This window comes from Oncorhynchus clarkii, chromosome 16 (genome assembly GCF_045791955.1).
Source record: "Oncorhynchus clarkii lewisi isolate Uvic-CL-2024 chromosome 16, UVic_Ocla_1.0, whole genome shotgun sequence".
In the NCBI taxonomy this organism is placed as follows: domain Eukaryota; kingdom Metazoa; phylum Chordata; class Actinopteri; order Salmoniformes; family Salmonidae; genus Oncorhynchus; species Oncorhynchus clarkii.
Window position 1 is genome coordinate 29,843,533 of NC_092162.1, and position 25,916 is coordinate 29,869,448.

General features: G+C 41.0%; 1 protein-coding gene and 1 long non-coding RNA gene across 3 annotated transcripts in view; one reads left to right on the top strand and one right to left on the bottom strand.

Moving 5' to 3' along the window:
* LOC139368301 (fibroblast growth factor receptor 2-like) overlaps positions 1–17,039 on the bottom strand; it is a 95,504-nt gene extending 78,465 nt beyond the window's left edge. For both annotated transcript variants that reach the window (XM_071107047.1, XM_071107048.1), the window contains exons 1-2: positions 15,502–17,039; positions 10,064–10,337 (exon numbers count right to left, since the gene is read on the bottom strand). In XM_071107047.1, coding sequence (XP_070963148.1) covers positions 10,064–10,250 — 187 coding nt within the window. In that variant the 5' untranslated portion in view covers positions 10,251–10,337; positions 15,502–17,039. The remainder of the gene's footprint in view (positions 1–10,063; positions 10,338–15,501) is intronic.
* The window catches only part of LOC139368302 (uncharacterized), a 38,605-nt gene continuing 27,228 nt past the window's right edge, over positions 14,540–25,916 (top strand). The window contains exon 1 of the long non-coding RNA XR_011626943.1: positions 14,540–14,634. This is a non-coding gene — a long non-coding RNA (uncharacterized lncRNA). The remainder of the gene's footprint in view (positions 14,635–25,916) is intronic.

Sequence of the window (25,916 nt, forward strand, 5' to 3'; positions counted from 1 at the left end):
TCTGGGCTGTCACTGGGCTGGAATAATACAATATGGCCTTCCTCTTGCATTTCAAAGATAAAGGTACAAAATAATACAAAAAAACTGTAGTTTTTTTCTTTGTATTATCTTTTATCAGATCTAATGTGTTATATTGTCCTACATTCCTTTCACATTTCCACAAACTTCAGTCTTTCCTTTCAAATGGTATCAAGAATATGCATATCCTTGCTTCAGGGCCTGAGCTAAAGTCAGGTGAAAATTGAAAGAAATGGGCGGATCCTTAAGAGGCTGCCAGTTGAGGACTTGTGAGGCGTCGGTTTCCCGAACCAGACACTCTAATGTACTTGTCCTCTTGCTCAGTTGTGTACCGGGGCCTCCCACTCCTCATTCTATTCTGTTTAGAGCCAGTTTGCGCTGTTCTGTGAAGGGAGTAGTACACACACAATTTATCAAATAGAAAAGCCATCATCTCTCAGAACATGAATAGACTGACAAGTTTCCGAAGAAAGTTCTTTGTTTCTGGCCATTTTGAGCCTGTAATCGAACCCACAAATGCTGATGCTCCAGATACTCAACTAGTCGAAGGGCAGTTTTATTGCTTCTTTAATCAGGTTTCAGCTGTGCTAACATAATTGCAAAAGGGTTTTCTAGGATCAATTAGCCTTTTAAAATGATCAACTTGGATTAGCTTTAAACTATCAAAATAAAGAAAGTTGCACGCTCCATGTATAATCTCCCAGCAATTTAATGGGTATTAACCAACGTTTTGGCATCACTGTGCATTCCTCACCCTGAGGAATATTCACCGTTAGTAAGCACCTCCACACAAACTATTTTTCTGGGTGTGCCCCAGCTCATTTAAAAATAAATCTACTATTAAACTTGGATTAGCTAACACAACATGCCGTTGGAACACAGGAGTGATGGTTGCTGGTAATGGGCCTCTGTACGCCTATGTGGATATTCCATTAAAAAATTAGCCGTTTAAAGCTACAATAGTCATTTACAACATTAACTACGTCTACACTGTATTTCTGATTAATTTGATGTTATTTTAATGGACATTTCAAAAACAAGGACATTTCTAAAGTGACCCCAAACTTTTGAACGGTAGTGTATCTTGTCTGCTAAATTAAAACAGGCCTACAGCCTATGGGATCGTGCATAGCCAGATAACATACTGTAGGCCAACTCATATTCTGTTCTTCTGAAATACATTTTCTGGTCAGGGACAGAAGAGATTATTATAATCACCAATGTTCCTTTTTAGTGATGACTTGTGCTTACCTAAATCTTTGTGTTAACTTGCTGGGACAATTCAACAAATGACAGAGCACACCTTTCATTTACCATGCTGAGTATTGCTTTACGAAAGACTATTAAAGGTGGCAACTATAAAGCCGATACTCTACCAGATCTGGATCTCTTGTTCTTCTATTATTTCCCAGTATGACCAATTTCCCTAAAACAAATATGTAGTTCTGTGATTTGTAACACTGTTGTTTCAATGATGAGTCAGTGTAAGGACCGATCCTGGAGACAAGAAGCAAGTACATGGAGTGAACATTTAATGGAAAACGGACAAGAAACAAATGTAACGACATCGATACTGACACGGGGAACAAACTGAGGAGCAGACAGATATAGAGGGGCAATCCACAAAGTAAAGGAGTCCAATGAGTGCTGATGCACGTAATGGGCGGCCTCCAGCGCCAGAGAGGAGAAGCGGGAGCAGGCGTGACAGTCAGTCTAGGTAAATCATTAGTTCTGGTGGCAAAAATGTGCCAAATCCCATGGTTTTTAAGATGAGATCAACCAAACAGAATGCTTCATCGTTGTTTCACAGTCAATTTCAATGAGCATGTGAACATTCCAACATGTCTCAACCTTTCTTTATCAGCCTGCAAAGATTCTATTGAATAGACTCCCATACAACACAATTTATAACATTTTGGGAGAAGATATCAGATATCAATTTGATCAGGGGCTTGCAGGGAACAATATAATACCATCAAACCTTTGCCACCCCAAAGTGGCCAAACTTTTGCTCTGGCCCATGGACTGATTACAAGGATAAGTTTGATGTCGGACAATAACAATAGAATGGTCATCATGTAATGCATGCCAAAGACGGTAAGATGAAAGGCGACATTCATACTGGGAATTTGGCGGGACTTTTAAACACAAAGCCAAAATCATAACTAGGTCAGTTGACGGAAATAAATGTACAGGCTTTGTCACAGGCAATACCTTTCAGATATAGAAAAAAAGTAAGCAAAAAGTTTGAATGCTAAAGTTGGCTGGTTTTTGTCTCTCCCTCTCAATTCAATTAAATTCAACTCAATTCAACTCTCCCTCTCTCTCTGTGACAGTTATTATCAGCGTGGCTATCACTCCTCTCCTCTATTCATTCACACCATCCTGGCAAGAGGGAATTATGCTCTATGAGGGACTGTGGCAAGAGGCTGCAACCAATTCTCACACCAGAACACACTTGTCTATCTAGCTGCCTATCTTTCTCACTCCATCTGTCCAACTGTCTGTCATGTCTGTGAGCAGACTAAGCACCAACAGTAACATTATCTAAGGAGCATGAGTTGCGTACATAAAGAGCAGTGTGATCTTTCAAATATTTTTTTTCTAAGTGTGTGATCATAAAAACAGGCACTGCTGTAAAACTAGCTAGCTCTTCTCTGCCATTTCCCTCTCCTGTAGTTTGGTGAGAGGAGAGGAGTGAATAAAAAGGTTTGAGACAGTGACAGTCTGTGACACCTGATAGACATGCTGATAATAACTGTCACCGGGAGAAAGAGGGAGAAATATCAATTTCAAACAGATATATGAAAACCAGATAACTTTAGCATGAAAACATTTTGTGTTGCGTACATAGAGATGTGTGTGATCATAAAAACAGACACTGCAGTAACTATTTCTTATTTTAAGAACAAATTCTTATTTACAATGACGGCCTACCAAAAGGCAAAAGGCCTTCTGCGAGGGCTGTGATTCCAAATTAAAAATAAATAAAATATAGGACAAAACACACATCACGACAAGAGAGACAACACTACATAAAGAGAGACCTAAGACAACAACATAGCAAGGCAGCAACACATGACAACACATCATGGTAGCGACACAACATAACATCAACATGGTAGCAGCACAAAACATGGTACAAACATTATTGGGCACAGACAACAGCACAAAGGGCAAGAAGGTAAAGACAACAATACATCACACAAAGCAGCCACAACAGTCAGTAAGTGTCCATGATTGAGTCTTTGAATGAAGAGATTGAGATAAAACTGTCCAGTTTTGTTTTGCAGCTTGTTCCAGTCGCTAGCTGCAGCAAACTGAAAAGAGGAGCGACCAAGGGATGTGTGTGCTTTGGGGGCCTTTAACAGAATGTGACTGGCAGAACAGATGTTGTATGTGGAGGATGAGGCCTGCAGTAGATACCTCAGATAGGGGGAGTGAGGTCTAAGAGGGTTTTATAAATAAGCAACAAACAGTGGGTCTTGCGACAGGTATACAGAGATGACCAGTTTACAGAGGAGTGATGAGGAGCATATAAGGAGCATTGGTGGCCGAATGGTAAAGAACATCTAGCCGCTCGAGAGCACCCTTACCTGCCGATCAATAAATGATGTCTCCATAATCTAGCATGGTCATCTGAATCAGGGTTAGTTTGGCAGCTCGGGAGAAAGAGGAGCAATTACTTTAGCCTGCAGCTTTGACATGTGCTGAACTAGCTAACTCTTCTCTGCCATTTTTGTAACCTTTATTTAACTAGGCAAGTCAGTTAAGAACAAATTCTTATTTACAATGACGGCCTAAAAACAATGGGTTAAACTGCCTTGTCCAAGGGTAGAACAACAGATTTTTACCTTGTCAGCTCAGGGATTTGATCTAGCAACCTTTCGGTTACTAGTCCAACACTAACCACGAGGCTACCTGCTGCCCCAAATGAGTGAGAGGAGAGGAGTGAAGAGAGAGGTGTGAGTGGGAGGACTAAAAGTCATAATAAACAAGTGTACACACACACATACATAAGCATGCACACACACCTCACAAGCTATACTATAGAATGCATACTCTCCCCTCTTTCTGTGTCCACTCTCTGAACCATTCTTATTTCCCTCTCTCTAGTCTAATTCTCCATTATTTCCTTTCAAATTAAAATTCCATCAAGCTTTATTGTCATGACAATGCAGTGCTCTGCCAACTGCCTTCCAGTGGCGTCCATGGCAACGGCCCTCCGGCCGAGCATTCGGTACCCGCCAGGCACACACACATACCACCACCAACCCTCATCAGACAGGTAGTGGAGGATTGACAAGAAGGCATTTTTTGCTGCATCGGCCAAGGGAAACAACAGTCCATATAACGTTAATACACTTCAACAGCAGGTAGCCTAGTGGTTAGAGTGTGGGTCAGTAACTGAAAGGTTGCTGGACCGAATCCCTGAGCTGACAATTTTTTTTAAAATCTGTCATTTTGCCCCTGAACAAGGCAGTTAACCCACTGTTCCCCGGTAGTCTGTCATTGTAAATAAGAATTTGTTCTTAACTGACTTGCCTCGTTAAATAAAGGTAAAACATTTTTTTAACAGTAACTAGGCCTAATGGCAGGCAAGCAGGGGCCTATAAAAGTCCATTGCATAGAAGAAGCTATCAGTCTAACTGCATGCCACATTGTTTAGTGGGAGAGTTTAGCTTCATAGCCACTGACACACAAACAAACACAGAAACATGCACACACGCAGACATGCAGGCACATGCACGCTCACACGTACACACGCATGTAGAGATTCACACAAACACACAACATGTCATTAACAGACCAGAGGCAGGAAGGCTGATACTTTTACAACCTGGATAATTCTGTTGTTAAGATATCGCTAAGTTTGAGTCCTATGACCACTATCTCTTCTCATGTAACCACCCACTTACATGCAATAACATCTGGTTCTTATTATTCAAATTGAACGGGCCATCACTATGCAACTGAATACCTGAACATTGATTTTAGAGAGCAGTAGCAATCTTCTACTACTCCAAACTACTGTAGCACAGGGTATCAGAATGTTCCTCCCTGCTATACTAGCCTTACAGGTTGGAGTCCTACAGTATATCACTAGCTGAAAGGTCATTTTGCTATCATAATGAGTAGCAATCAATCAAAACGAATCACAATGGCGTGCTTTTCATGACAATAGCTTGACGTGTCCATGCATATTTACATTGACTTAGCCTGACTAACCCTCAGTCCAGAGTGAGGACCATAGAAATATAATGAATATATTGTATTTTTTTCAAGGTAATGGTTCTGTACTCCACACACAATTTTTTTTGTTTAAAGCTTCATTTTTTTATAAAAAATGTATCTTACTGCATCAGAGATAGCATGTAGGACCTTCGGAGTGAGATGGAGAACATTCGTCAACAGCTCATGCTCCCTATAAGAGCAAAGGGCTTAAATAAAAGTAAGTCAAGGGATACACAGACGTTTCATTTAAAAGCCTTCTTCAGTGGGAGGTAAAGAAACAAGCAGCAGAGCTATCATGGGTTCATTCCTCGTTCAAAGCAAGCGGTAACACTGATATGCAATCTATGACAATTACCACTCCCCTCCCAGAGAGGCAGAGAAAGACAGTGGTTTAGGCACTTGTGGCCCCAGGGAGCTCTGGGGTTCAGAGGGGGTGGGGCTAGCGAACACTACTGACAAGACAACCTCTGGGGGTAACTAAGAGAGGAAAAGAGACACCTCTTTTCATGTTCCTCTGTTTATGTCTGTACAGGTGATGGGCGGGACACTGCCGCAACCACAACCAATCATAGCAAGAGAGTACGAATGATTCAGGGTCAGCAGGGTCAGCTGACAAAAACTGATCTGGAATCAGATATTGGGGATGCTTTCTAAACAAGTTGATACCTCATCATGTGAACCCCCAGGTTCAGCCCACTTAATCCCCCGTCACATAACTTCCCAAATTCTCCGTAATCTCCCCTATCTGAAGGAAAAGTCAGGAAAAGTCCAATATGCGCAAATACTCTTAAAAAACGTTCCTGGGTCTCCCAAGTGTCGCAGTGGTCTAAGGCACTGCATCGCAGTGCTAACTGTGCCTCTTTGTGGCACCTGACCACATGACTGAACAGTAATTCCAGGTGCGACAAAACTAGAGCCTGTAGGACCTGCCTTGTTGATAGTGCTGTTAAGAAGGTAGAGTAGCGCTTTATTATGGACATACTTCTCCCCATTTTAGCTACTGTTGTTGTAACAATATGTTTTGACCATGACAGTTTACAATCCAGGATTACTCCAAGCAGTTTAGTCACCTCAACAAGATCACATTCCACATGATTTATTACAAGATTTAGTTGAGGTTTTGGGTTTAGTGAATGATATGTCCCAAATACAATGCTTTAAGTTTTTGAAATATTTAGGACTAACTTATTCCTTGTCACCCATTCTGAAACTAACTGTAGCTCTTTGTTAAGTGTTGCAGTCATTACAGTCGTTGTAGTAGCTGACGTGTATAGTGTTGAGTTATCCGCATACATAGACACACTGGCTTTACTCAAATGCCAGTGTAAGTAAAGATTGAAAAAAGTAAGGGGCCTAGACAGCTGCCCTGGGGAATTCCTGATTCTACCAGGATTATGTTGGAGAGGCTTTCATTAAGAACACCATCTGTGCTTTGTTAGACTCTTCATCGACAATATAGCAGGGGGAGTAAAGCCATAACACATACGTTTTTCAAGCAGCAGACTATGATTGATAATGTCAAAAGCAGCACTGAAGTCTAACAAAACAGCCCCCACAATATTTTTATCATCAAACCAATCATCAGTCATTTGTGTAAGTACTGTGCGTGTTGAATTTCCTTCCCTATAACTATGCTGAAAGTCTGTTGGCAATTTATTTACTGTAAAAAAGCATTGTATCTGGTCAAACACAGGTTTTCCAAAACTTTACTAAAGGTTGGTAACGGGCTGATTGGTCGGCTATTTGAGCCAGTAAAGGGGTTTTTACTGCTTGTTGGTAGCGGAATGACTTTTTCTTCCCTCCAGGCCTAAGGACACACACTTTCTAGTAGGCTTAAATTGAAGATATAGCAAATACGAGTGGCAATATCGTCCGCTATTATCCTCAGTAATTTTCCATCCAAATTGTCAGACCCCAGTGGCTTGTCATTGTTGATAGACAACAATAATCTTTTCACCTCTTCCACACTCACTTTACGGAATTCTTGTCTTTCATAATTTGGTCAGATATACATGGATGTGTAGTGTCAGCGTTTGTTTCTGACATGTCATGCCTAAATTTGCTAATCTTGACAATTAAAAAATCATTAAAGTAGTTGGCAATATCAGTCGGTTTTGTAATGAATGAGCCATCTGATTCAATGAATGATGGAGCTGAGTTTGCCTTTTTCCCCAAAATGTAATTGAAGGTGCTTCAAAACGTTTTACTATCATTCTTTAAGTCCTTTATCTTTGTTTCATAGTTTAGTTTCTTCTTCTTTTTATTCCGTTTTCTCAATTTGCAGTATGTTTGCCAATCGGTTGTACAGCCAGACTTATTTGCCATTCCCTTCGCCTCATCTCACTCAGCCATACAATTGTTCAATTCCTCATCAATCCACAGGGTTTTAACAGTTTTTACAGTGATTTTCTTAATGCCCCAATATCTCTGTTCCACATGTTTTCTTTCTAATTAATCCAAAAGACTGTGGATATATGGTATTGTGAGGGTGAGGGTACGTGTAACCCTTTACAGTCATATCCATATACAGGTTGAAAATGGCATATATTGGGCACTGATAAACGGCTAAATTGTAACTTAGAGGCTGTACAGTAACACACTATACATGACATCAGAGCTCCGGCGTTGCACTTCACAGCGCTGTATGGGTTTTGACCTACAGCCGTTCTGAACTTGAGCACCTCGCATGACAAGAAATTGCCCCCATCCTCCCGCTAATTTGGCAACTTTTGCTCATTTTTTGTTGTCTGAGTGAGGCAAATGCTGTAAACTAAGAAGACTATGTGTTTCGAAAGATGAGACATTGAGGATTATAATAAATATCGCTTTGATGTCATACAAGCAAGCCAAACACCCGTGAGTCCAAATGTGCACTTTACTTCAAAGTTTATGATCACTATGTTTGATGTACATTTACAAGATGACATGGTGTCATACCCTTGGTTGTTCTGAACAGAATGAGCCTGTTTGTCTATTGTGAAGAAAATTTGCAGTGGAACATGCACCTGAATGCACTCATTACTCCTTTCTATGCCCACCAAAATGATGATCTGTTTCCCTGAATTGCATTGTGAAAGCCTAACACTGTAATATCATATTTTATAACTTAGCTAGTCATGTTGGCAATAGAACACGCTTCAAATTATGCCCGCCTGACTCAGATTGAGATTTATAATGGACCGTTTTTGAAATGCGTAAACAACAAAAGTATTTGTGTGAGGGTGGGGGTGCAGGGTTGTGTTCCAAAAAAACGAATACATATACTAGTTCCTTAAGGCACAGCTAGGAGAGCTAGACAAAAGCACATTATAGTCATAAAAATGCATTGAAATTACTTGGAAACTCTATATATGTTGGAGAGGTGTGTGGCCACTTGAAGACACAAGTTAGTCCTCTCACTCAAACCCTTGTCCTATTTTTGTCTTTTGTTGCACCAACCTAACATTTTCCAGGAATATTCTTATCATGTAACTGAATTTGTCCAGAGTATTTTCAGATTTCGTAATCAACAAATGTGAAAAGTACTGTAAATGTCAAATTCACATAAAATCAACATTGTAATGTTTGGATTCAGTCTTGTGTCAGGTGAACTTTTGTGCCCTCAGCTTTGCTCTAATAACTTCCAAAAATCTCAAAACTGTTCCCTTTCAATCGCTACCATGGTTATGCAAATGCTTTTCATATTTATTCTGTAACAAACATTTCAATTTAACCTTATCCATATAGGCCAATTCCCACAAGTATAAAGGGATTAGGTCAAATCAATTGGAGAGTACAATTCAGAAGTGCCAGCCCTACTCCTCTCCACCCTGAACCACAACTATCACCCTAACAGTGTACAATAAGTGGTACAATACAAGAGCTAGAGGGCCAAGGCGAGTCTTACAGCAACATTACCTCCTGAGCTGAAATAAAAGAGCCCAGAAATGTTCCATACGCACAAAAAGCTTATTTCTCTCAAATTTTGTGCAGAAATGTGTTACATCCCTGTTAGTGAGCATTTCTCCTTTGCCAAGATAATCCATCCACCTGACAGGTGTGGCATATCAAGAAGCTGATTAAACAGCATGATCATTACACAGGTGCACCTTGTGCTGGGGACAATAAAACAACAATAAAAGGCCACTCTAAAATGTGCAGTTTTGTCACACAACAGAATGCCACAAGTTTTGAGGGAGCGTGCAATTGGCATGCTGACTGCAGGAATGTCCACCAGAGCTGTTGCCAGAAAATGGAACATTCATTTCTCTACCATAAACCGCCTCCAATGTCGTTTTAGAGAATTTGGTATGTCCAACCGGCCTCACAACCACAGACCGCATGTATGGCGTTGTGTGGGTGAGCGGTTTGCTGATGTCAACATTGTGAACAGAATGCCCCCATAGTGGCTGTTATGGTATGGGCAGGCATAATCTACAGACAATGAACACAATTGCATTTTATTGATGGCAATTTGAATACACAGAAATACTGTGACGAGATCCTGAAGCCCATTGTGAAGCCCATTTTTAATTAGGTATCTATGACCAACAGATGCATATCTGTATTTTCAGTCATGTGAAATCCATAAATTGGTGCCTAATGAATTGATTTCAATTGACTGATTTCCTCATTAGAACTGCAACTCAGTAAAATCCTTGAAATTGTTGCATGTTGCGTTTATATGTTTGTTCAGTATAGGATCAGCTCACCTTTCCCAAATCTTAACCGTAACAATTGAAGGGGGATACCTCTAAACAGACCTTAGATCAGTATATACGCTAGGGGCGACAAAGTAAATAATACAGCCAATGAGGAGCCAGTGTCTTACCTTCAGGTTCTAGTGTAGCCTCTTCCTTGGCGACAGTGTACGGTGGCCTCGCCACAGTAGCCATCACTAGGGACAGCAGGACGGCGGTGAGCAGCCAGGCCCACGAGGCCATCCTGTTAGAGGAGGGCAAGTCCCCCCCCCATCCCCCCCTCCTCAGGCTCCGCCTCCCCCTGGACACTGATCCCATCTGAAGGGCTCCACCCAATCATCAACTGCAGGCTGTGTGGCCTGTCACTCACTGTGAATTCCCCCAATCACCTGGGCTGAGGAAACGCTGTGGGCGGGACAAGAAAGTTGGGAAAAGAGTGGTAGGTAGGTAGGTAGGTAGGTAGGTAGGTAGGTAGGTAGGTAGGTAGGTAGGTAGGTAGGTAGGAATAGATTGAAGGGAAAGGTAGGTAGGGATTACATTATTTTATAATGTGGGGGGAAAGGATGAGGGAGAAGAGGGAGAAAACCAAAAGAGGAAAATTTGTATGGACGTAGAAAATGAAGCAATTCTGCATTTACACCACAGATGTAGAATCTTAATTTGAAAATGTAAACTTGTAGTGTATTCAAGGTTTAAAAAGGCTTCTAAAAGTTTGTAATTTCCACTTTAAAATGTCAGACTTGATTTGGCCTAACAAAAAATATACCAACCCCTACAAAAAAATGTCCATTCATTATAATCCACATTTCCTGTTGCTGCAGGATTATTTTCCTGCTGTAGCAAATTGACTCAAATTAAGATCCTACGTCTGTATACTATACTCTGCTAAACTCTCTTGTCTCTTTTTCTTACCTGTCTCACCTATTCAAATAGCACGTATAGAAGGAGTGGGTATGGGAGAGGGAGAGAGAGTGTCACAAAATGCTGTCAAACAAGCCTTGCCACAGACATACCAAAGCTCTGATGCACCTCAGCTCAGCACACAACCACACTACACCTACCTTTACGTCCAACCCATTGTCGCAAATCCTCACGTTCACAATTACAATACACGCCGCATGAGTATGTAGCATTTCTATTGAGTGGATTTGATGCTTGCATTCTAAGGCTGAAATGATTGTGGACTACAGGAAAAGGACGTGGCAGTAGTGGAGCAGGTTAAGAGCTTCAAGTTCCTTGGTGTCTACATCACCAACAAACTAACATGATCCAAGCACACCAAGACAGTCGTGAAGAGGGCAAGACAAAAATAATTCCCCCTCTGGAGGGTAGTGCGTATGGCCCAGTATATCACTGTGGCCAAGCTTCCTGCCATCCAGCTCCTCTATAACATGCGGTGTCAGAGGAAAGCCCTAAAAATTGTCAAAGACTCCAGCCACCCTAGTCATAGACTCTTCTCTCTGCTACCGCATGGCAAGCGGTACCGGAGCGCCAAGTCTAGGTCCAAGAGGCATCTAAACAGCTCCTACCCCCAAGCCACAAGACTCCTGAACATCTAATCAAATAGCTACCCAGACTATTTGCATTGCCCCACCCCCCTCATTTACGCTGCTGCTACTCTGTTATGATCTATGCATAATCACTTTAATAACTCTACCTACATGTACATACTACCTCAACTAACTGGTGCCCCCGCACATTGACTCTGTACTGGTACCCCCTGTATATAGTCTCGCTATTGTTATTTTACTGCTGCTCTTTAATTATTTGTTACTTTTAATTCTTATTCTTTCAGGTATTTTTTATTTATTTTAATTGCATTGTTGGCTAAGGGATGGTAAGTAAGCATTTCACTGTAAGGTCTACCTGTTGTATTCGGCGCATGTGACAAATAACATTTGATTTGATCACATTGAAGTGAAGTTTTACATATATAAACAGTTTCTCAGAGAATCCGCATTGAATAGACTTTGTTAGTTATTAAGAAAAAACATGTATCACTAGGCTATGTAGGTACTGTAGTTATTACCATTTCACTAACACAATTATTATTATTGTTATTGTGGTTATTCTTATTATTATTATAACTGAGAATGTCCAGCTGTGGAATATCAAATTCCACCAAACATCACTGTCTTCTGATCCGAGAGAGCAGGCAACAATCAATAATCAAGTCATCCAATACTGATAGTATATGTCTTATCCTTGTGCGCAACCTGTTGCTTTCCATTTGAAGTCGATTTATTAAAGAATATGCATACTTATCAGTTGCTAAATAAATTAACTTAATTGTAGCCCTATGATTATGCATTTTATAATTGAAATGGAATACACAAGGACACATCAATCTATTGGCCAGAAATCTGTGGTGGTGCATTTAACAGTCTCTGGAGGTTTGGAGCCGGCTGCACCGAGACCCCTGTAGTGCCTTCTGCTACAGCTGCGATGTATTGATTGGTTTACCCAGGAAGATACATATACTACCTTTCAAAAGTTTGTAGTCACTTTAGAAATGTCCTTGTTTTTGAAAGAAAAACACATTTTTAGTCCATTAAAATAACATCAAATTAATCCAAAATACAGTGTAGACATTGTTAATGTTGTAAATTACTATTGTAGCTGGAAGCAACTGATTTTTAATGGAATATCTACATAGGCGTACAGAGGCCAATTATCAGCAACCATCACTCCCGTGTTCCAATGGCACATTGTGTTAGCTAATCCAAGTTGATCATTTTAAAAGGCTAATTGATCATTAGAAAACCCTTTTGCAAGTATGTTAGCACAGCTAAAAACTGTTGTCCTGATTAAAGAAGCAATAAAACTGAAGCAATGGCCTTCTTTTGACTAGCAAAGTATCTGGAGCATCAGCATTTGTGGGTTCGATTACAGGCTTAAAATGGCCAGAAACAAATAACTTTCTTCTGAAACTTGTCAGTCTATTCTTGTTCTGAGAAATGAAGGCTATTCCATGAAAGAAATTGCCAAGAAAATGAAGATCTAGTACAACACTGTGTACTACTCCCTTCACAGAACAGCGCAAACTGGCGCTAACCAGAATAGAATGAGGAGTGGGAGGCCCCGGTGCACAACTGAGCAAGAGGACAAGTACATTAGAGTGTCTAGTTTGAGAAACAGAAGCCTCACAAGTCCTCAACTGGCAGCTTCATTAAATAGTACCCACAAAACACCAGTCTCAACGTCAACAGTGAAGAGGCGACTCCGGGATGCTGGCCTTCTAGGCAGAGTTCCTCTGTCCAGAGTCTGTGTTATTTTGCCCATCTTAATATTTTATTTTCATTGGCCAGTCTGAGATATGGCTTTTTCTTTGCAACTCTGCCTAGAAGGCCATCATCCCGAAGTCGCCTCTTCACTGTTGACATTGAGACGGGTGTTTTGCGGGTACTATTTAATGAAGCTGCCATTAACAACATTAACAATGTCTACACTGTATTTCTGATCAATTTGATGTTATTTTAATGGGCAAAAAAAGGGCATTTCTAAGTGACCCCAAACTTTTGAAGGGTAGTGTATAATTTGACATGTACACAGAAACTTTGAAAGGTGTCTATAGATTCTGGTTCATCTCTAATGAGGTTGTCACTAGTTACCACAGCCACAAAGTCATAATTATGGCTAAACCCCGGCCTATTTCTACAATTTCTCTACTTAAAATCATATTTTTAACTCTAGCCGACTAAACTCAATTCCACGATTTACGATGGAGTTGAGTAAAGGGTGGACTGGAGCTCCGACGACACTAAAAACTATGTATTTATAGCACGCATTTCTTTGGATGTTGGGGTGCTGAAATCCGTTTTTTTTTATAAAGACATTGGAACTCCAGTTTGCCCACACTCGTCGCCGCTCAACGCCATTGTAAATCGTGGAGTTGAGTTTAGTCGGCTAACCTAACCCTAACCAAGCTGCTAACCTCATGTCTTACCCTAACCTTAAATGAAGACCAAAAAGCTCATTTTGGTTTTCACTCATCTTTAGGGTTGGGTTTAAAGTCATAGTTATGGCTAAACCCTGCCTATTTTTACAATTTATCTTCTTAATATCTGATTTTAAACCTAATCCTAGCCGGCTATACTCAAGTCCACGATTTACAATGGATTTGAGCAGCGACTAATGTGGACTGGAGCTCCAACATCACATCAAATTAAGATTTTAACAAAAATCTACAGATTTCAGCACCCAAAGAATAGCCCACATTTCTTTGGGTGCTGAAATACAGAATAGCCCGAATTCTTTAGAGTGCTGAAATCCGTAGTTTTTTATAAAAACGTTAGAACTCCAGTATGCCTACTCTAGTCGCTGCTCAACTTAAATCGTGGAATTGAGTTTAGTCTGCTAACCAAACCCGAACCACACTGCTAACCTTACTCCTAACCATAACCTTAAATGAAGACAAAAAATCTAATTTGGACTTTCATTAATTTTTAAGAAATAGATCATTTAGACTTTGTGACTGTGGTAACCAGTAACAACCCTCTAATGACCCGTGCATTACATCATGGATGTTGCCTGTGGCCTGCATGCATCCCTCTCGTGCAACGTGATTGGACCAGGCTAGAGTGGGCAGGCTACCTTGTTTTAGGATGATGGTTTACTTACAAATCGATAAGCCGTCTATTTTGTTTCTCAATAGTCTATTGCAAAGCAAAGGGAAATGGACACTGTAGGCCAGCGGAGCAAGGTAACTGACAATTCATGGGCAATTTTTTGCATCGACAATTCGCCTAGGTCTAGCCTACTTTTGGTGATTTAGCTGTTGTAGATCTATCCAGTGTATAGCCTATAGCTTTGACAAACGCTTTATGAGTTGCTGCTGTCAACAACATGACGTCCAACAACAAGTTCGGACTCATGAGGGCTTTTCCTTATATGCATATCCACACGTTTTCCTGGCCCCCATGTAAACCAAGGCTTCTGAATAACATTTATTCCGCTGATTGAATTCCTATTGATATTCAAATAATTTGTAAAAACACAACGTGCGGTCACGGGTTAATTGTAATTGGCACCATAAATGCAATGTAGAAAATTAAGCAAAGTAATAAATAACCAAAACAGTGTTGTTAATGAACACTCATGGGTGCTGCAACCATTGCTTGAATTGTATTTTTGTAATTGAGGGGAAGACATGGTAAACGTTGCCATAAAGGCAGCTGTTATTGAATGAAAAATATTATATTTTTCAGAAATGGCAAAAACGAGCTCTTGTTTCGTTGTAGAAAAGGAGTAGGCCTACATTATATTAGCAATGTATTATGATTCGACTGTCAAATCAAGTTCGCTATTAAAGTAGCCTATGCATAACATGTGTAATTTCACAACTCTTTAGAATAACAAATTAGGTTAATCTCTCATGATTTTAAAAAGTTATTAACAATAAATCACGTTGCATGCGCGTGATGATCATTTGTGTGGCAAACTGGTTCCCCATAAAGATTTCTAAAACTTGGAAACATTACAAATTAGCTATATTCTCCATTATTCTAGGACGAATAGAACAATAACTATTTGAACTCTATGCCCACAATAAAACTGCCAGAATACTTACCACGAATAACTACGAAGTCTGAAATACCTCCGAGTCGCATGCACGGAAAAGGCAGGAGGCGTGTACCCTATAGTCCTCACGGAGCGAATTCTCTTCACATTACCAAAAATGCCAAGAAACGATTTTTATTACCCTCAAATCCAACGAGCAACAACTCAGATCACTGACGAGACTCTTAAATCCCGAAATTACTGGTGTTCCATTGCACTTGAACATTTTTTAATTGAAATGCATACATCCTTGAAAATAACTTGAAATAGTTAGCTAGCTAACGTTACGTCTCCAAAACTTTTCTTATTCAGCAAGTTCATACAGTTTCTTCAACTCAAAACATGTCAGCGTTCCACCGCGAGCGCACTCTTCATCCAAACGAAGGGCCTATGTACTTTATGAAGAAGTAATGCGTAAAAAATATATATACATTCCAAAAAGAAGAATCCATAAATGTATGATCTCTCACGGCAGAACGTCTTCTTCCCCGAAAATCATAGTAGTACTGTCCTCAGACGCTTTGTCGGGTTTTAGAAGATTTGTTCTGCTCCTTACGTCCTAACACACACACACACACACACACACAACCCCCTCCTCCCTCACTTCAGTGGGCATCACTCCCCCCTGAAATTCGATCCGTTTCCTGGCTCTGAATTCCTCCGCCAATCAAACCTCAGTGTCTCCCTCTTTCTACGCTTTTGCCTAGAAAGAAACTACGAGCCTTCCTTGCTCTGTACGCCGAAGGAGAGAGAGAGAGGTCAACCTACGGAGCTCACTACAAACGTTGTACTGTATAGGTAATAGGGGTTCTCCTCTACCCCTCGTTGGCTTGGCGCAACTTGCAGTAACTACGCCCCCATGCGGACACAACACCTGATGCGCACAAGTCATATGTAGAATAGCAATAGGGAATGCATGTATTATTACCATGTTGTATATAATGAATAATGTTGACATACGAGAGCAGTAGGCTTGTTGTCTATTGCCTATCATTCTCACAGGGTTCGGGTACAATGTTTTGTATGAGATGAGCCCCCCCTCCCCCATTTCAAGGGGCCCTGAAAGAGAGTTGGAAACTTCCTTAACTCCTGCCAAATGTATGGCCATATTAGAGAGTAGAGACACATATTTCCCACAGATTAAACAGACCAACAAAGAATTCTAAAACAAATCCAAGTTTGATAAACTCCCATATCTATTGGGTGAAATACCACAGTAGCATGATTTGTGACCTGTTGCCACAAGAAAATGGCAACCAGTGAAGAACAAACACCATTGTGAATGCAACCCATATTTATGTTTATTTATTTTCCCTTTTGTACTTTATCTATTTGCACATTGTATATAGCCATAATATGATATTTTAAATGTCTCTATTCCTTTAGAACCTTTGTGAGTGTAATGTTTACTGTTGATTTTTATTGTTTAATTCTCTTTTGTTTATTATCTATTTCACTTGCATTGGCAATGTAAACACATGTTTCCCATGCCAATAAAGCCCTGTGAATTGAATTGAGTGGAGTGGAATAGAGAGAGAGATGGAGGGAGGGAGGAAAGGAGGGAGGCAGAGGACTACTAATCTCTCCCTAAAGTAATTTTTTGTTCTCTTCCAGTAGTGAGTAGAATGTGTGTTTATAGGAAGGAACCCTCCCATGTTCAGGATGAATAGAGCAGCTAATAAGGCTGTTACCAAAAGCGAGGTTGTGTGCTGTAAATGGAGCGTTCTCTATCTCTGTTTTTCTCTCCCTTTCACTCGCTATTGCAGTAAAGCCATCAGAGAGATGAAGGTGACAGCTTGGTTCGAAACAAAGAGGGGGAGAAGTTAGAGGAGAAGGGGTGAGAAAGAGTTCTGCTGCAGTTTACTCCCAATACAAGAACGACAAGGAAGTCATTCAAGCAAACTCCCCTGTTCCTTCACCTAACCCTATTTGCAACTTTCCATTTTCACCACCTTTTGAACAGCATGTATTTTTGAATGAAATTTCATCATGTTGGGTTTCTTAGGCTATTGCCTTGGTTGGGCCCATGTGCTACTAGTTCGCTATTGTCTTCCTGTCCCTAATTAGGTGGTGGACCGAAGCCTTAATAAGGATCGTACCATTTTCTTTAATTTTCGCCTAAAATGACATGCCCAAATCTAACTGCCTATAGCTCAGGACCTGAAGCAAGGTTAATCATATTCTTGATAGCTTTTGAAAGGAAACACTTTGAAGTTGGTGGAAATGTGAAATTAATGTACGAGAACACATTAGATCTGGTAAAATATAATACAAACAAAAAAACATGCGTTTTCAAAAAAGAAATCATCATCTTTGAAATGCAAGAGAAAGTCCACACTTTCAGATAGGAGTCTAGGTGTAATTTAGTTTTTGGTCACCAAATGGAAGCAATGTGTGTGTGTGCAAAGTTTCAGACTGATCCAGTGAATAATTACAGTACTGCACAATATGTTGTATCAAGTCTGCCAGGAGTTTGCCCAAATGTCCCGAATTGGTCAATTGATACATTTTCAAGTACATAACTATAGAGAACTTTCAAAAATGCTATAGTAATAAAACATTTACGTTTACACACTCCAAGGAATATCATACATGATGGATCATTAGCTTATACATCTAGACGAATAATTAGACCAAGGCGCAGCGTGAGTAGAGTTCCACATTTTAATGATAGTGAAACTTCCAAAACAACAAAGATATGACGATCGTGAAATACGTAGTGCACATAGGCACTCATACAAAACAATATCCCACATAGCAGGTGGGAAAAAGGACACACTACGTATTCTCCCCAATTAGAGGCAACAATTATCAGCTGCCTCCAATTGGGAACCATACACACACACCAACATAGAAAAATAATATCTAGAATCCCCCCTAGTCACGCCCTGACCTAAAACACCATAGAGAACCCCAAGGGCTCTCCATGGTCAGGGCGTGACACAAAGACAGTGGTGGGTCAAACTGTAGACCTCAGTTCCTACATTTGAACATTTATCAAACAAAACTATGCTACATTTTATCTTTTGGACCCTCAGGATGACAAATCAGAGCAAGATTACTGAATGTATCAAACCAGTTGCCGTGATAAAAGTTTTTTGTTGTTGTGCACTCTCCTCAAACAATAGCATGATATTTTTTTTACTGTAATAGCTACTGTTAATTGGACACTGCAGTTAGATTTTAAGATTTCTGCCCATATAAGACATGTCTATGTCCCGGAAAGTTGGCTGTTGTACACAACGTCATTCTAGTCACATTAGCAACAACCATCCTGGTTTAGGGACACAGATCCCATAGAGGTTTAAAACATGAAGTTGATCGATCCCCATCGCGGGAGGAGCAGAGTTTTTGTATAACTATATGACAGTAAAACACTGTTATGATATCTATAACATTTTTTGGCACCTTCAAATCTTGCACATTTTCTCATAAGAGGTATATTTCAACACTTAGCCGCTCAGGCAAATTTGCCAACTACTAAACAGTTGATCTGATCTTCCGTTCATACCCCTTGTGATAAGGCAGCCGATGGCCTATCTATCTACGTTGTAAACACACCCTCTTGTGAAAACGCGAGCTGCTTTCTAATGAAGAGGAACAGATATAGTTTATCTTGATTATATGAAGAGATAACTCTGTTGACCATTTAGCCAATTTATTGAAAGCTAGCCATTGTTACTAACCTATCCAGCTACTGTACAGTGCAATCGGAAGGTACTCAGACCCCCATACCTTTTCCACATTTTGTTACGTTAAAGCCTTATTCTAAAATATATTTTGTTTTATTACCCCATTTTATTACCCCATAATGACAAAGCGAAAACCGGTTTTAGACATTTTTGCAAATGTATCAAAAATAAAACACAGAAACAGCACCTTTGGCAGCAATTGCAGTCTTGAGTCTTCTTGGGTATGATGCAAAAAGCTTGGCACACCTGTATTTGGGGAGTTTCTCCCATTCTTCTCTGCAGATCCTCTCAAGCTGTCAGGTTGGATGGAGAGCATTGCAGCACAGCTATTTTCAGGTCTCTCCAAAAATGTTGGATCAGGTTCAAGTCTGGGCTCTGGCTTGGCCACTCAAGGATATTCAGCAACTTGTCCTGAAGCCACTCCTGCGTTGTATTGGCTGGGTGCTTAGGGTCGTTGTCTTGTTGTAAGGTGAACCTTCACCCCAGTCTGAGGACCTGAGTCCTCTGGAGCAGGTATTCATCATCTGTACTTTGGTCCGTTCATCTTTCCCTCGATCAAGACTAGTCTCCCAGTCCCTTCCGCTGAAGGTGCAAGGTTTCCTTCAGCTGTGATGCTTGGCATTCAGGCCAAAGAGTTTAATGTGGATTTAATCAGACCAGAGAATCTTGTTTTCATGGTCTAAGAGTCCTTTAGGTGCCTTTTGACAAACTCCAAGTGGGCTGTCATGTGCCTTTTACTGAGGAGTGGCTTCCGTAAAGGCCTGATTGGTGGAGTGCTGCAGAGATGTTGTCCTTCTGGAAGGTTCTTCCATCTCCACAGAGGAACTCTGGAGCTCTGTCAGAGTGACCATCGGGTTCTTGGTCACCTCCCTTACCAAGGCCCTTCCCCCCCAATTGCTCAGTTTGGCCGGACGGCCAGCCCTTGGTGATTCCAAACTTCTTCCATTTAAGAATGATGGAGGCCACTGTGTTCTTGGGAACCTTCAATGCTGCCCCAGATCTGTGCCTCGACACAACCGTGTCTCGTAGCTTTACGGACAATTCCTTCTTCCAACCTCATGGCTTGGTTTTTACTCTGACATGCATTGACAACTGTGGGACCTTATATAGACAGGTGTTTGCCTTTCCAAATCATGTCCAATCAATTTAATTCCTGATTTGCATCGTAACAGAGACTCCTTGTGGCGGGCCAGAAGCCTGCAAGCTGACTTCGGTCGTCAGTTGAACGTGTTTCCTCCAACACATTGGTGCGTTTGGCAGGTCATGTTTCGGAGGACACATGACTCGACCTTCGCCTCTCCCGAGCCTGTTGGGGAGTTGCAGCGATGAGACAAGATCGTAATTGGATCGCAATTGGATATCATGTAAAAGGGGGTCAAAATAAAAAATAAGGTATTTCTGTTTATATTTTTAATACATTTGCAAACATTTCTAAAACCTGTTTTCGGTTTGTCATTATGGGGTATTATGGGGTATTGTGTGTAGATTGATGAGGACATTCTTTTATTAAGAATAAGGCTATAACGTAACAAAATGTGGAAAAAGTTAAGGCATCTGAATGGTTTATGAATGCACTGTACCTAAGTCACCCACTCCAGTATCCCTACACATTGAATACCTTCCTGGCACTGACCTGTATATACTGCAATCTCCTGTTCTTTAAAGGAGAATTCCTCTCTGGGGGAATCTTGGCTTGTTTTCATAATTTCTGAGGCATTTCTAGGACAGTGAGATGTGTTTCACACATAATTTCCCAGGAGGAAAGCAGGTCAGGACTTTGCGGCTGAAAGATACACCCTATGATGTCTTCTGGTGTTTTGATGGGGGGGAGGGGGGGGGGTGAGATCTAAAAATGCATGTAGTCCTGCTTTGTGACATTTCGCGAAGGCTCTATGTTATACTGATCGCACTATATATTTTTGTGGATGTAGATATGGTTGTCCTTGTTCGATAGAGCCATTGGACTTCTTTCAGCGATGTTCTTATGGGCTGATTCATTGCTAAATATACAAGCAGACACATTTTTTCCAGTCTCTTAAATACTACAACTTGTGTTGGTGATGCATTGTGCTCTGGCCCCCATCCTTTCCCCAGGCAGGCTTTATTTAAATGTATTTATTTATGTATTTTATTTAACCTTTATTCAACCAGGTAGGCTAGTTGAGAACAAGTTCTCATTTGCAACTGCGACCTGGCCAAGATAAAGCAAAGCAGTTTGAAACATACAACAACACAGAGTTACACATGGAATAAACAAACATACAATCAATAATACAGTAGAAAAATCTATATACAGCATGTGCAAATGAGGTAGGATAAGAGAGGTAAGGCAATAAATAGGCCATGGCAAAGTAATTACAATATAGCAATTAAACACTGGGATGGTAGGATGTGCAGAATATGAATGTGCAAGTTGAGATACTGGGGTGCAAAGGAGCAAGATAACTAAATAAATACAGTATGGGGATGAGGTAGATTGGATGGGCTATTTACAGATGAGCTATGTACAGGTGCAGTGATCTGTGAGCTACTCTGAGAGCTGGTGCTTAAAGCTAGTGAGGGCGGTAAGAGTCTCCAGCTTCAGAATTATTTGCAGTTCGTTCCAGTCATTGGCAGCAGAGAACTGGAAGCAGAGGCAGCCAAAGGAAGAATTGGCTTTGGGGGTGACCAGAGAGATGTACCTGCTGGAGAGCGTGCTACAGGTGGGTGCTGCTATGGTGACCAGTGAGCTGAGATAAGGCGGGGTTTTACCTAGCAGAGACTTGTAGATGACCTGGAGCCAGTGGGTTTGGCGACGAGTATGAAGCGAGGGCCAGCCAACGAGATCATACAGGTCGCAGTGGTGGGTTGTATATGAGGCTTTGGTGACAAAACGGATGGCACTGTGGTAGACTGCATCCAATTTGTTGAGTAGAGTGTTGGAGGCTATTTTGTAAATGACATCGCCAAATTCGAGGATCGGTTGGATGGTCAGTTTTACGAGGGTATGTTTGGCAGCATGAGTGAATTTTGGATTGGAGATGTTCAATGTGAGTCTGGAAGGAGAGTTTACAGTCTAACCAGACACCTAGGTATTTGTAGTTGTCCACATATTCTAAGTCAGAACCGTCCAGAGTAGTGATGCTGGACAGGCGGGCAGGTGCGGGCAGCGATCGGTTGAAGAGCATGCATTTAGTTTTACTTGCATATAAGAGCAGTTGGAGGCCACAGAAGGAGAGTTGTATGGGAATGAAGCTCATCTGGAGGTTAGTTAACACAGTGTCCAACAGAATGGTGTCTTCTGCGTAGAGGTAGATCAGAGAATCATTGATGTATACAGAGAAGAGAGTCGGCCCGAGAATTGAACCCTGGGGCACCCCCATAGAGACTGCCAGAGGTCTGGACAACAGGCCCTCCGATTTGAAATACTGAACTCTATCGGAGATGTTGTTGGTGAACCAAGCGAGGCAATCACTTGAGAAACCAAGGCTGTTGAGTCTGCCAATAAGAATGTTGTGATTGACAGAGTTGAAAGCCTTAGTCAGGTCGATGAGTACGACTGCACCGTAATGTCTCTTATCGATGGCGGTTATGCTGTTGTTTAGGACCTTGAGCGTGGCTGAGGTGCACCCATGACCAGCTCTGAAACCAGATTGCATAGCGGAGAAGGTACGGTGAGATTCGAAATGGTCGGTAATCTGTTTGTTAACTTGGCTTTCAAAGACCTTAGAAAGGCAGGGTAGAATAGATATAGGTCTGTAGCAGTTTGGGTCTAAAGTCTCTCCCCCTTTGAAGAGGGGGATGACCGCGGCAGCTTTCCAATTTATGGGAATCTCAGACGATACGAAAGTGAGGTTGAACAGGCTAGTAATAGGGGTTGCAATAATTTTGGCAGATCATTTTAGAAAGAGAGGGTCCAGATTGTCTATCCCGGCTGATTTGTAGGGATCCAGATTTTGCAGCTCTTTCAGAACATCAGCTATCTGGATTTGGGTGAAGGAAAAGTGGGGGAGGTTTGTGCGAGTTGCTGTGGGGAGCGCAGGGCTGTTGACTGGGGTAGGGGTAGCCAGGTGGAAAGCATGGCCAGCCGTAGAAAAATGCTTATTGAAATTCTCAATTATTGTGGATTTATCGGTAATGACAGTGTTTCCTAGGCTCAGTGCAGTGGGCAGCTGGGAGGAGGTGCTCTTATTCTCCATGGACTTTACAGTGTCCCAGAACTTTTTTGAGTTGTACTACAGGATGCAAATTTCTGTTTGAAAAAGGTAGCCTTAGCTTTCCTAACTGCCTGTGTATATTGGTTCCTAACTTCCCTAAAAAGTTGCATATCACGGGGGCTATTTGATGCTAATGCAGAACGCCACAGGATGTTTTTGTGCTGGTCAAGGGCAGACAGGTATGGAGTGAACCAAGGGCTATATCTATTCCTAGTTCGTTTGACCGCAGACCCATTACGGATGCAGGCAATGAGGCAGTGATTGCTGAGATCTTGGTTGAAATCAGCAGAGGTGTATGTGAAAGGCGAATTAGTTAGGATGATATCTATGAGGGTGCCCATGTTTACGGATTTGGGGTAGAGGTCGACCGAATATGATTTTTCAACGCCGATAGCGATTATTGGAGGACCAAAAAAAGCCGATACTGATTAATCGGGCGATTTTTATTTATTTATTTGTAATAATGACAATTACAACAATACTGAATGAACACTTATTTTAACTTAATATAATACATCAATAAAATACATTTTGCCTCAAATAAATAATGAAACATGTTCAATTTGGTTTAAATAATGCAAAAACAAAGTGTTGGAGAAGAAAGTAAAAGTGCAATATGTGCCATGTAAGAAAGCTAAAGTTCCTTGCTGAGAACATGAGAACATATGAAAGCTGGTGGTTCCTTTTAACATGAGTCTTCAATATTCTCAGGTAAGAAGTTTTAGGTTGTAGTTATTATAGGAATTATAGGACAATTTCTCTCTATACCATTTGTATTTCATATACCTTTGACTATTGGATGTTCTTATAGGCACTTTAATATTGGCAGTGTAACCGTATAGCTTCCGTCCCTCCCTCTCCTCGCTCCTACCTGGGCTCGAACCAGGAACACATCGAGAACAGCCACCCTCGAAGCAGCGTTACCCATGCAGAGCAAGGGGAACAACTACTCCAAGTCTCAGAGCAAGTGACTTTTGAAACTCTATTAGCGCGCACCCCGCTAACTAGCTAGCCATTTCACATTGGTTACACCAGCCTAATCTCGGGAGTTGATAGGCTTGAAGTCATAAACAGGTAAATGCTTGAAGCATTGCAAAGAGCTGCTGGCAAAACGCACGGAAGTGCTGTTTGAATGAATCCTTACGAGCCTGCTGGTGCCTACCATCGCTCAGTCAGACTGCTCTATCAAATCATAGACTTAATTATAACATATTAATACACAGAAATACGAGCCTTAGGTCATTAATATGGTCGAATCCGGAAACTATCATCTCGAAAACAAAACGTTTATTCTTTCAGTGAAATACGGAGCCATTCCGTATTTCATCTAACGGGTGGCATCCATAAGTCTAAATATTCCTGTTACATTGCACAACCTTCAATGTTATGTCATAATTACATAAAATCCTGGCAAATTAGGCGGCCCAAACTGTTGCATATACACTGACTCTGCGTGCAATGAACGCAAGAGAAGTGACACAATTTCACCGGGTTAATATTGTCTGCTAACCTGGATATCTTTTAGCTAAATATGCAGGTTTAAAAATATATACTTCTTTGTATTGATTTAAAGAAAGGCATTGATGTTTATGGTTAGGTACAGTTGGGCAACGATTGTGCTTTTTTCGCAAATGCGATTTTGTTAAATCATCCCCCGTTTGGCGAAGTTGTCTGTCTTTGTTAGGAAGAAATAGAAATTCACACAGTTCGCAACGAGCCAGGCGGCCCAAACTGCTGCATATACCCTGACGCTGTTGCAAGAGAAGTGACACAATTTCCCTAGTTAAAAGAAATTCATGTTAGCAGGCAATATTACCTAAATACGCAGGTTTAAAAATATATACTTGTGTATTGATTTTAAGAAAGGCATTGGTGTTTATAGTTAAGTACACGTTGGAGCAACGACAGTCCTTTTTTCGCGAATGTGCACCGCATCGATTATATGCAACGCAGGACACGCTAGATAAACGAGTAATATCAGCAACCATGTGTAGTCAACTAGGGATTATGATTGTTGGTTGATTGATTGTTTTTATAAGATAAGTTTAATGCTAGCTAGCAACTTATCTTGGCTTCTTACTGCATTTGCGTAACAGGCAGGCTCCTCATGGAGTGCAATGTAAAGCAGGTGGTTAGAGCGTTGGACTAGTTAACCGTAAGGTTGCAAGATTGGATCCCCGAGCTGACAAGGTAAAAATCTGTTGCTCTGCCCCTGAACAAGGCAGTTAACCCACCGTTCCTTTGGCCGTCATTAAAAATAAAAATGTGTTCTTAACTGACTTGCCCAGTTAAATAAAGGTGTAAAAAAATAAAAAATAAAATAATCGGTGTCCAAATATACCGATTTCCGATTGTTATGAAAACTTGAAATCGTCCCTAATTAATCGGCCATTGCGATTAATCGTTCGACCTCTAATTTGGGGTTGTACCTGGTAGGTTCCTTGATAATTTGTGTGAGATTGAGGGCATCAAGTTTAGATTGTAGGATGGCTGGGGTATTAAGCATGTCCCAGTTTAGGTCACATAGCAGCACAAGC